The sequence below is a fragment of the Athene cunicularia genome (genome assembly GCF_003259725.1).
Source record: "Athene cunicularia isolate RWA chromosome 2 unlocalized genomic scaffold, athCun1 chr2_part1, whole genome shotgun sequence".
NCBI classification, from domain to species: domain Eukaryota; kingdom Metazoa; phylum Chordata; class Aves; order Strigiformes; family Strigidae; genus Athene; species Athene cunicularia.
The window spans coordinates 141,708,043-141,721,100 of record NW_020799095.1 but is presented as its reverse complement, the minus strand read 5'-3'; the positions used below and the strand labels follow the sequence as shown (position 1 = coordinate 141,721,100).

The window sequence follows — 13,058 nt, the reverse complement described above, 5'->3', positions numbered from 1 at the left end:
GGAAGGAGCTGTGCTTTAATCTTGCCACAGTTTTGAGGAAAGCCCTACTGAATTTGGTTGGATGGCTGCCTGGAGATGGGCTTTAGATCTAAATCTGCTACAGGATTCTGAGTAACCAGCTGAGAGGGGCTATTTCAGCAAAGAGGTAGTGTTCACATTGCTAGTGAGACCATGTTTAGTGTGCACAGAGAACTGCTGCATGGCTGGAACAAATCTAAGGATGGTAGAGCAGACTTTAAGTTACTTGATCATTTTCTTAGGAAGTATTTTAATAGGTGAATATATAAACAGATAAAAGAAGATGTGCACAGTGAATCAATATTCATCACTAACCTAAATAGTTTATATTGATACACAATTTTAAGCACACTTAAATAAATGGAAATATTTTCAAATCTACCCAAAACATGATACAGTATGTTTGTTCTTAACATCTCTATTTGTTACTACAGAGAGGTGGTGACCTCTAGCAGGGTCTGTATAGGGCTATAGCAAAGCTGAGACTTCAGGGTGGATGTAATTGCTACTATCAGTTTTTAAAAACCTACTGCACACCAGGGAGATGCTTTCTCAATTTTAAACTCAGTTGGAGCTATTGCATAAGCTTTAGGTGACTTGGACTTTTTCTATTGACTTTTTCAAAAGCCATTTTTAAAAGTCTTTAAAGCCAATTCAGGCTGCTTGGAACATGACCTACAGTGGGGCTTTAAAAGCAGGATTAGCAGAAATACTTTGGAATCTGGCTTGAATTTTTCATATTATGGTAGATTTTCCTAGTAAGGTGTGACATTTTATCACATAATGGGACATGTGACTTTGCACACCCACAGCAGGGCTGTCCATCTGTCCAGTGGGTCTCAGTCTGGGCTGTACACCTGTGCATCAGATCACACAACAAGGTAAGCCTGCATCATGATGCAAATCTGCACCTGAGGGCTTTGGCTTCTGGAAGGGCTCCCTGGCATCAGGCACCCGCAGCTGCAGAGCCATACGGCTCACCTGTCCCTACACAGAAGCTGCAGCAGGTAAAGAGATCTAAGATGCAGCTGGCAAACAGATCGCAGCACCTAGTGTGTGGGATCAGAACACAGGAGAGAGTCGATGTGGCTGTACAGCAAGCACCTGGCCTAGAACTGCCACAGCGGAGGATGATGAAAGAGGAATCAAATGAGTAAGTCTCACATGCAGTGCATGAGACTTGGCAGGTCTTAAATCAGTGATTCACTATTAAGTGTTTTCACTGCTTGTTAAATAAAATGGAAGCACCTCCTCCTAGTGAGAATTAATTCACTGATGTTTATCTATCTCTTTAGAAGTATAAAGTGCTATATAAATGTGTTATCAGAATGGCAAGGGGAAAATTTACCTGTGAATCCTTGGTTGCTGTGTATTCTTATCACTAGCATTTCATAATGGTTTTGGTATCAAGGTTATTGATAGGATAGTCAATGCCAGACTTCTCTGGCACAAAGCTCACAACAGCAGCTGCAGCAATCATACTTCTGTGGGTATTTTGAACCAGTAAAACAAATTTAAAAATAGTGCTTGTAATTTAATCCTTACAGATTATTACATATTACATTTTCATGAATATGTACGTTCTCCCATACTTCTACCCACAGAATTTAACCTATTTGGTATTAATTCTATACTTCTGTGTAACTGGATCCTTATAGAATATCTTTCTATATACTAAGCCAAGGGTTGTTTGTTGTTTTTTTTTTTTTTTCCATTCATTTTATGATTATAAAGGAATTCTACACAGGCTGTAATTTTTCTTTGATTGTTAAATCTGCTATTGAGCAATTCCCTTTCTGATGATTTGCTGAGAATGCAATGGAAAAGGGAGACATTTCTGTCATATCTTCCAAAACAAGACAGAACATGCCCAGAAGTACAGTGCAGATACAAGTAGAATTCAAAACAAGTTCTGTAACATATTTTATACATAATTCCACATTCTATATGAGAAATGCAAATTTCTAGATGGCCCTGGCTGTGTTACAGTTGCATTGAGGTCTCTTAAGAGCTCATGAAGATTTGATTTTTTCTCAATTAGATTCCTGGCCCTTAAATTTTCTTTTACAATAAGATGTTTTTATTGCACAATAGCAGAGTGATAGGGCTTATAAAGAGTGTAGACTTCATTTCCTTGAATTGTACAGATGTTTTACATTGTCAAGGTGGTTTAAAGGGGCCTTATCATAATAAAAAAAATTAAGCCTTTGATCTTGTTTTTGCCAAACACTAGCAGTATGTGTGGTAGAAAGTTAATTTCAGTGTTAAAAGTCTCAGGTCTGCATTTACGATCAAATGTACTCAGGAATCCACTAAGATGGAAAGTTTAATTATCTAGACAGTTTGGAAATTTGGCATAATTTGTTCAAAACACTTCTGGAAACCTTAATTTATTCATTTGATTATATACAATATTTACAAATAAAGTTGTAAAGTAAAAATTGGCACATGTACTACCAGGTTACTCTGTTAAGTACCTCTGAGCTTCAAATTAGAATACTTATACACCTAAATATATGGTGTCTCAGTTGCTATGTGATCTTCAGATGTGCTGAGGTTTCCCCTAATGTCATTTAAAGTCAAGGAGGACCATAACACTAAGCAAATCTAAAAGTTGCATGCAAGCAGTTTTAATGTCTCCCTACCATATAGTAAAACTCCAGTCCAGGCAATCACTAATAGTTTTAATGAATCTCATGATACAGTAACATGGGGGTTTTGAGAGCTCATCTAAAGTTTATGTGACAGTCTCTTTTTTTTTTTTTTTTTTTTTTTTTTAATAATAAAAACCTTGAAAATATTAACAGAATGTACTTTACAAGCCCCAAACTCCCAAAGAATAATAAAGAGGGACATAACCTAAAAGGTGTTTTGTATAGATGAATCAATACAACATTCTAAGTAAATCTCTGATTTAGGCTGTAGGCTCAATTTTATGTGTCAAGTGTCTTCCATATATTGAAACTAAGCAAGAGCTAAAGGTAAGTGGGAAATGGCTGACAGAAACAGGATCAGAATAAAATCTTATAGAAGTATTTTGATGCTAATTTTCTGAAGTTATTCCCAGTTTATAGCTGTGCTAATTGCTCTTCTGTATTCTGCCCTCAAAATACTGTATTTGTGGCCAGCCATGGAATCAACAACTGCAACTTTCTGTGCTGTGGAAAACCAAAGGCAACTCCTACTGTTGGGCATCCAATATTATCCTATCCTGAAATTCTTCACATACAGTTTGTGGTGTCTGATATACACTGTCAACTTTCTAAAAAAGGTTCTTATTCATTACTAGACTTCAGATTGCATATTCTAAAAAAATAATCTCATATCCTGGTTTATGTGTTACGTGCCATGTTAAACAACAAAGTCTCAAATCTCAAGTACATTTGTATCTGTGCCTTGTGATGTATTTTTTAAAAAGAGAGCATAGTAAGCTTATAGAATTGCCAAAAGGAAGAGGTGAGGCATTACTCAGGGGTCAGTTTTGGGACCGATGCTGGTGACATGGGGCAGTGGGATTGAGTGCACCTTCAGCAAGTCTGCTGATGATGCCAAGCTGTGTGGTGCAGTCGACTCACTGGAGGGAAGAGATATGCCATCCAGAGGGGCCTGGACAGGCTGGAGAGGTGGGCCCGTGCAAACCTCATGGAGTTCAACCAGGCCAAGTACAAGGTCCTGCACATGGGTTGAGGCAATCCCAAGCACAAATACAGGCTGGGTGATGAGTGGATTGAGAGCAGCCCTGTGGAGAAGGACTTGGGGGTATTAATGGATGGAAAACTAACTATGGGACAGCAATGTGCTCTCACAGCCAAGAAAGCCAACTGTATCCTGGGCTGCATCAAGAGCAGTGTGGCCAGCAGGTTGAGGGAGGGATTCTCCCCCTCTATTCCACTCTCAGGAGACCCCATCTGCAATGCTGTGTCCAGCTCTGGGGCTTCCAACATAAGAAGGACGTGGACCTGTTAGAGCAGGTCCCAAGGAGGGCCATGAAGATGGTCAGGGACTGGAGCACCTCCCTTATGAGGACAGGCTGAGAGAGTTGGGGGTGTTCAGCCTGGAGAAGTCTCCGGGGAGACCTTATAGCAGCCTCCCAGGGCTTAAAGGGGCAACAGGAAAGATGGGGAGGGACTTTTTACAAGGTCATTTATTGATAGGACAAGGTGTGGTGGCTGTAAACTGAAAGAGGGTAGATTTTTTGTTGGATCTAAGGAAGAAATTCTTTACTATAAGGACAGTGAAACACTGGCACAGGTTGCCCAGAGAAGCTGTGGCTGCCCCCTCCCTGGCAGTGTTCAAGGCCAGGTTGGACGGGGCTTTGAGCAACTTGGGCTAGTGGAAGGTGTCCCTGCCCATGGCAGGGGGGTGGAACTAGATGATCTTTATGGTCCCTTCCAACCCAACCATTCTGTGATTCTGTGACATACATAATGAACACAAGTGAACACAGTGCATTTTTTTGGTCATATATATTGAAGAGTTTGTTCTTTCTCCTTATATAATCACATAACTAGCTTGTATATAGGAGAGACAGAAATCCGGCAAAATTGTGTTGCAATGGCTGGTATTACCACTGCTGATCATTTATGTTGCTTGTAGCAATGCCAAGAGCAAAACTTCTGTTCATGATTCCACTTGTATTTTGAAGTGGCATTGCAATCTCCAGTTTGGAAACTGCTTCTCTGGAGAACACGACATCCTTAATATGTCTACTGATGAACATTTGCTTTAGATCCTTAACATCATGTCTGCTTTACCACCTATTTTTGTCAAGTACAATGTGCTTTCAAGCCCTCCAAAGGAATAATATTGTAAAACATTTACAAAATACATTTGTTAGTGGAAATACAGCAGAAAATTACAATGCTTGGTATCAACAAATAGGTCCTATGGTGATTCATGACTAACAACCTCTAGAAAAGTATTTGCTTCTCCCTCAGATGCAGTTCATGTGCAAAACCCTATTAATATTATTTTTCTGGCCAAAATACATAGTTTTGAGAAAAATACCAGTTCTTCTTCACATAATAACATGTACTGACATGACAAGTTTATATTCTGGATTAATTTGAGAGTAAAAAGTGTAAAAGAATGTGATAAATATGGATGAAGTTGGTCTGGACTGTGGGATTTACCTTCTGCCACATGCCCGATACAAGACGCAGGATCCCTTGTTCTGCACAAGTTGGTAGAAAAAGCAGAGGAAGTAAAAGTGAAGTAGCATTTGAGGACAAGGTAGTATATCTGTGCTTTAAAGGTGGTTTTGAGTGAAACTCATTGGCTAAAGCTTATGCATCCGGAAGTTAAGCACTTAAGTCATAGTGACTCCCAGCTCCCTTTACAGTCAGTGCTGATAACCAGGCATGAATAGAGGGTGGTTAAACTCATCAGACAGACCTCTGAGGTAACTCAAGTGAATTGCCCTCTGGAGGTGTCTGCATCCCTTCCCGTCTGTGTTGGGAGCCCAGACACCTACACATAGACACCTACACTGTAGATGCCACCATAGATACCTAAAAAGTTAGATGTCTAAATCTGAACTGGTTGCTCTAGTCTATATAGTCCATGGAAATCTGAAATTCAGGCAGTAAAGCCCAGGAGGGAAATTACAGATCAGACCTACTAAGGAGACTGATAGAAAATATACAAGGGTAACACAGAGTTAAAACTGTACAAGTTTATGTTGCTGATCCAGATCACGTAGGCTTCAGGGAGTAAGAGGCAAACTTCCAAGAGGCAGCACAAAGATGAAATGCAAGAAACAGATGACCTAGCATGCCTGGCAGAGATCATTGAGGTCTAAGCAATACTGAGGCAGAGTAATAAAATAAAGTCAATAGCTTCTTGGATTACATTGCTGTAAAGAAATCAGGGAGGACAGGCTCTAGCTGTCCTTGCTATGGGCAAGCAGTCTTAAAAAGTAAGGAGCATTGCTGGGGGCAAAGTTTTGCAAGCAATATAAAAAGACACTGGAATAAAACAAACAAACAAACCAAACAAGAATAGAAATATAAACTTGCAGTTCATTTTCCTGTTAAAACATCAGTATAAACTGAATGGTTATGGAGTAACTGAGTGATAGAGGTCATAGCTCCGTTGAGTCTATTTATCTTCAGGCACCTAAAAGTTTGGCTCAAACCCTCTGTTTACCAAATACAAATATCTACACAATACATAAATCCCCATAAAGGCAATTTATTCTCTCCCCATCTGTTATTTTAACAGAAAAATCTTCTTGAAAAGAATTCCTGTATAGCATTAAAGTACCTCAGGAAAACAGGTCAATAAATCGAAAAACCTGTTTTCAGATGTTGTAGCACCTGTTACCCCCACATGCATATTCTGTACATTTATCCAACCCATATTTGAAAACAAATTAATTCAAAGAGTCTTTGCTGTAGCCTGAGAGCAAAAGAGAAAAGCAAGAGTACAAAAATGGGCAAGTGAATTGGTAAGAAATAGACTCAAGGCTGATCTGTCATTTATTTCTTTAAAGCAGTGAACAGTTCAGTCACCCTGAACAGTGGCAATTCTCTGTCTGAGAGAACATGGGTCACTTTATTCAGCAGTACATTCTTCCACAGGTTATCAAGGTGCTGGAAAATTCAAAAGAAATATAAACAGCTTAAAAGCAAGGTAAATCCTTGGATTTCACAAGCGAGATACAAATGACTGGCAGCAAGCATTCTCCTTTATTACACAGGACTATTTGCTTGTGTAACCACTCTAACATCTTCCAAACAAATAGCTTAGGATGCGAGAGAGAACAGAAGCATCGGTTTTGACATTGTTCATGCAGCCTGTTGTCCCTCTAGTTCACAAATCTCATCTTTGACAGTGATCATTATCTGACCTTTCAATGAATATAGGAAACCCCTCAACAGGTAGGTACGGAATAACCTGCTCTCCATATAAAATGGCTTGTGACTGAAGTTTGGCTTCAGTCCTTGACTTAAAATGTTCATTCCCCTTTCCAACTTTTTCATATTTAATTTTGATAACCATCCTGCTAAGTGTCTTACCTTGTTCTGACTTCCTTAGCTCAGAGCACTTTCTTAAAGAGCTCACAGAGGACAGATTTCATAGCCTGCATATTGTTTTATAGCTCTGAGCAACAGCACAGGGTAAAAATAAAGGGTGAAGGTGGACCTTGAGAGAACATGGGGAATAGAGCCAAGATATACTGCCCCAAACCTCATACTTTGCTACAATGAATATTGCCAGTTCAGGAGGAGAATTCCATCTGTGCTCCTTGATCAGGTCTCCTGGATAAGGCTGGTGTATCCAAATTTTGGGAATGAAACCAGGTTCTTTCTTTTATTTAGAAAATATAATTATTACAATTATGACCTAAAATACTAAAACATAACTTCTGCAGAATATATGCTAATATTATAAGGGCAATAGTCACACCCTTCCTGTAACAACAGCTTCATTGGGTCATTTAGAATTTAGTGCCAAGTATCATGTTGTGACTTGAGCAAACAATTTGCATCTTAGAGTAGAAGACAGGTTGCTTAAGGATAAGCTTAGTTCTCATTGGAGAGAGGAGGATGGGTTGAATTTTGGAGTTGGAGTACTATATCAGGATTGGCAATAATGACTTAAACTGGAAAAAGAAAGGACAAGCAAGGAGCAACAGTGGACTTGCGAAAGCCTCCAAAAAGCAGCTGCAGGCCCATTTAGAGTAATAGACTGGGAAAAGCCAGGCTGAGTATATTAACAGGATAACATGAGTGGAAGAGTCATAGAGCAGAAAATGAGAAAGAAAGCAAGCGATGAAGAGGAAAAACGAGGAAGACAGAGAAATCAGTGATGTAAAACTGCCTGAAAGCCTCTGGTGAGGGGTAACAAAGCTCTTGTTCATCACCCCTTTCACTGAATGTGTAAAGAGGCTGAACAACTTCTTGGGCTGCCCTTTCGGTGGTATTTAACTCTTATCGTCTGTCACTAATTAGCTTTGTTCAACAGAGGTAAACAGGATCAAGGGGCAATACGGTTAATGCTGACAGAAATGTTTTATATAGCATAAGGAAATGTCTGCTTCAGTCACAGCAAAAAATTATCAAGATGGGGTCACTATAGGTCATTTCATCCATTTTACACCACAAAGTGGTGAATGTCTCCAAGATCCTAATCCAGCTGATTTGTCATGCTTTGAGAGCTTTATCTTTTTTCCATGCTTCAAAGGAAAGGTTATGGTACAATATCCTTTGCATGATACCCCAGCGCTTAAAGGCCAGATGAAGGTGCTGGGCAAAGGTGCTTTAACAGTACCTGTGTGTTCACCTGACTTCAGAGCTCTGCAGGAGCTGCTCAGGCCTCGCAGCAGGTCTGCCACTCTAGTTCATGCTCGGCATTTTTATATAGACAAAATGAATGTTACCAACCTGAAAGTATGCTCAGGCACCCCCTGATGAAAGTCTCAGCTTTACACAGATGGGGAAGACCCTCTGTACAGTGGAAATTCCCAGAGACAATTTTAGACCACCTAGTTCTTTTCCTGAGAAACCAGCTAAGTGGGCCCAATAAATGTAAACTCTGTATCCTGCTTTTCTTTGACATTCCCTACTGTCTTTTGGAAAATTTCTCTTCTTTCATACCGTTCCCCTGATACATTTTAATGTTCACTAACTGGAACAGTTCAGCCCTCTCACCTTACCCCATTTATTAACAAAATAATTTTTTTGAACTCAAAGGATGTAATGAACTTCTCTTTTTCAAGTGGAACACAAATATTGGAGGATAAAGGGCAAAGTTTTCCATTATGTTCAGTGTGAAAAACTGCAGGACTCGTTTGAAGAAATGCTGTGCATCCATGTATTATAAATGTGGGAGAAATTATAGTAAACACCTATTTTCAGCTCTTCTAAGTTAAAAGAAGAGCTAAGAGCTGGTCTAATCTAAGGCTTCACTTAATTATTATAAGAAGCATATCCAATCTTTCAGAAAAATTAACCTTTAGAAAGCTGTTCCAGTCGTTAATTATTTTCACTGCTAAAATTTTGTACAGTACTCTGATTCCCCCTAGTTTCAGCTTCAAGATTGCTATACATTGATGGCTGTGACTGTTACATATAATTTTATGGTGTGCTGAAAATGTTATTTTATAAAGCAAATTATTCAGAGATTATGTTAAACCCACAAACTTCCAGTTAATACATTGATATTTGGAGTCTCTTACTATGAAACAATTTTCCAAACCTTTAATAATTCTCCCAATGGTGTTTTGAGCTGCATGCAATTTATCTTAGACAGAGGACACTGTAGCTGAATGCAGTATTGTAAAAGCATTTACTTTGAAAGACAGAAAAAGTGTAAGTTCTCATCTTGTATTTGATAACTCCATGTTTATATATATATATATATATATATATATATATATAAAAGTACTATCCCTTTCAGACATAGCATTCCAGAGGGAGCTTACTTCAGTGGTTGTCTGCCATGATCCTCAACTTTGTTTAAACCACACGATGTGCCTGTCTGCTTCCTGAATGTAAAAAACACAGAATAATTTACATGAACAAGATGAGGACCAGAAAAGGCCTTGACACTGTGTAAGCACTGCTCAGCAATAATGAAAACATCCCTGTATTATCAACACTGTTTTCAGCACAAATCTAAAACATAGCCCCATACCAGCTACTGTGAAAAACATTTAACTCTACTCCAGACAAAGCCAGGACTAAGTCTTAAGCCAAAAACTGTTCTTGAAATCATTTATAATGTTCATCAATATAATAATGCATATGATTGACAAAGCTGTATAAGGAGGGAAACAGCGATGGTCAGATCCTCTGCATTTAATCTATGACTTCCCAAGATTATTGTAACTTCTTCTTTTATTGCTAAATGACAAGATCTTACTAAATTTTGCACCATTTCAGTAAATAATGATATTTTAAGCTTCCAGTCGTGTCTTACATTCATATTTTAGACTGTAGACAGGATCTTGAATTTTAGCAAGTGGTCAATATATTTCATTGAGCATTTCAAGTGAGCATTGTGTTGTGTTCTCTGTGGATTCCTCCATCTTCCAGCACACAAACAACTTCAGGATCAGACCCTAGCTGGGCTAGCAGGACCAGAAGAGCCAAGTGTTTTTCAGAAATGTGAGGCAGAAAAAAAGTCGCTTGTCCATGCCTCTCTGGAGCTATTTATCTGCAAGCTTCCTAGAAATGTTGATCTGCCTAAATATAGTACTTAACTGGTAAAATACAAACTGTGCATAGTTGCAATTTATGGTATCAAATATTTACCAACCTTTAAATCTTGGTCTTGCCTTAACTAATAATGCTTACCTTTAAACTGGGGAGAGAAATCATCTTACACCCTTAACAAAAAGTTCCGTCATGAATAATATTCTCTTACTTTCCCACATAAAAATGTTAATTATTAAATGTGCACTCAGTGTTTATATAGGATGAGGGCTGCTTAATATTTCCTGCCAATCTATCTCCACATACAGTCTTGTCTCCCAGCTCAGCAGTCCTTAGAAGGCCTTGCAGAAATTCTGTTAAAGATTGTTGGCATTTTTACGCTAATTTCTACATAAACATTTTTCTAGCTTTTAGGGCTGAACATGGCCAAATTTCCCATGTAGCATTTTAAACAATTTCCTCCTACTTCTGTCAGCTGGTGTATAAACCAGCTTTATTAGTTTGGTCACCCATAAAATATATCATGTTAGGAGAAAATTAACCTATCAGCAAGAAAACAAGAAAATAAAGGGAAACTTCTGCATTTTTCAGAATGTTGTAAGAAACATGCATTTCAGCAGGTTTACAAGCTCTGCTGGAGTGTCAGGAACTAATGAAATCTACTTTACACCACCTGCTGAATCTTGTTAAATAGATGGTCTGATTAATTAAAGTGTCAGGTTAGCCAATGACTTCAATTTCATTTTTTCACAAAATAGAACTTCCAACAGAGAAAAACCTATTAGGTTATCTAGTTCATTTCCTGTCATTGCAGAATAGTCCCTCTGAAGATATTTTTATTCCAATTTGTTCAATTCAGTTTAAAGACTTGGAAAGGCATAAGCCACAGCTGCTGCCCACAGAAGAATTTAGTTTGCTAAACCCCAGTCTCTATCTTCACATACAAGTAATGTCTTAATATTTGTAATAGTATCATGTCTACTTAAATAATGCCCTTGCACCTCTCTGGATGGCTGATGTTCCTATACAGCAAATACCTAAAGGCTATATTAGAAACTCCCCTTTAATTGTCTTTGATTTCATATTCATTTCATCAGAGATCCACAATGGCACAGGATCCCATCTATAAGGAAATCCTTGAGAGACTGGCACGATAGACTGCTAGCCCCTCCAGACAAAGAAACTTTCTCCTTCAGTGTCTGAAAACATCTGCAATGTTTCAAGTACTGTCAAAACACCCCAAGAATAATCCAAATGCAATCACCATTTACAATAGGTGTACAGCATAGCTGGCGTGGGCTGTGTTGGTGGGAGAGATAGGAAGTCTCCTTTCTTGTCAGTTTCCAGTGTTCCTTCTTTGCTCTGTATTTGTAGTCTGGTGCAATCAAGCTGTGTGAATATAATATCAAATATATAACATATAACATAAACAATCAGAAATACGTAAAACTGGTTTAGTAAAGGTTTGGCATCTGGAAAGCTTGTTTTTTCCTGATTTTTCAGATGGCATTTTTTCAGGTGTCGAGCAATCCCATTGCATGTCTTGCATTTCTGTATGGAAGCATCCATTTTTATTGAAAAAGCTATCTGATTAAGAAAATTTTAACTAGGTTTCTGAATGCTTTTATGGACTCAGTTGGTTCTCTGAAAGTGAAAACTATCCCTGACTGCCATGTTGCCCCTGAGGAGTAGCAGAAGATACCATTTTTTCAATAAAACACCTGGGAAGATAACTACAGGTCTGAACATCTCCAAAGGCTTAGTGACTCTAGATCAGGAATAAGCACTGGTACAAAGAGTTACAGAACTGTAAAACATCTCGTCTGCCAGTCAGGATCTATTAGCTGCATGGCAAAAACACATTAACTGGAAATAGTTGCCAACACCCATTTATCTCCACTACGTCTCTAGCAGGGTGAAAATTGTAACATCATATATCCAGGCCTTTATTACTTTCTGCATTTCTGCGCTCCCTTGCTTTCCCTCTCTGCAGTATACATACTACATGTGAAAATATCCGTAATATTGAAGCATACCCTGGGTAAAACGCTCTGTTTATCAAGAGATTTTTGGTTTTATACCATGCATTAACTCCGGAGCTGTAAAACTGGAGAGAAACTGCTGCTTTTTCACGTAAAGAGAAGGCAGAAGGGAGAAGTTAAAATTTTTTGCTTTCCTCCCTTCAAGAAGGCAGCAGACCCCCCTGCTGAAGAAACCACCTGGCTGGACATCCCCACTCCAGAAGTCTGCTGCCTTTGGCATTAAAAGAGCTAGACATACAGCAATAAATTTTGAGTGCTTCCAGAAGTCGCTTACCCTAGTATTAAATGAGATAGACATACAAGCGAGTCCCTTGTGGTTATTTAGGTTCTTTGCAGTCTAACTACAAAATCTAATAATTTTTGAATACAGTGTTTTGAAATAAACAGAACAGGGATTAACGCCTAGGACGGCGTATGTCCTAGGGAAGTGTTCAGACTGTGTGGCAAAACACTTAAAATCTGTTTTTAAAAAGCCCTCTGTTCTTCAAGATGTAAACTGGGCCCTAAATGTGTGTTTTGGTAAAAAAAAAAATAACCATTCCGGTTGGCTCCGACACAATGCCTGCCCATTAATTAAAAAGAATACGAGCGCTGCACGCAGCTCAAGTGTACCAAACCAAACACCGAACGCTGCGGCGCTGCAACGCTCCAGGGCAAGGGCCTGGGGAAGGGCAAGGAGAAGGAAATCCTTGTTTCTGTTGCGCTGCCACGGCGCTGGAGGCTGGCACGGGCCGCCGCCGCCTCCCGTTACTGAGGGGTCCGGGGCCCTGCGGCACCTCAACCAGGGCGATGCGGCGCCCGCGGGACCTTGCTGCCGCCCCCCGCAGCCCCCGAGGCC

General features: G+C 39.3%; 1 protein-coding gene across 1 annotated transcript in view; it reads left to right on the top strand.

Moving 5' to 3' along the window:
* The first annotated feature begins 1,040 nt into the window (after positions 1-1,040).
* Positions 1,041-13,058, top strand: part of TMEM65 (transmembrane protein 65) — a 46,558-nt gene continuing 34,540 nt past the window's right edge. The window contains exon 1 of the mRNA XM_026841521.1: positions 1,041-1,171. Coding sequence (XP_026697322.1) covers positions 1,041-1,171 — 131 coding nt within the window. The remainder of the gene's footprint in view (positions 1,172-13,058) is intronic.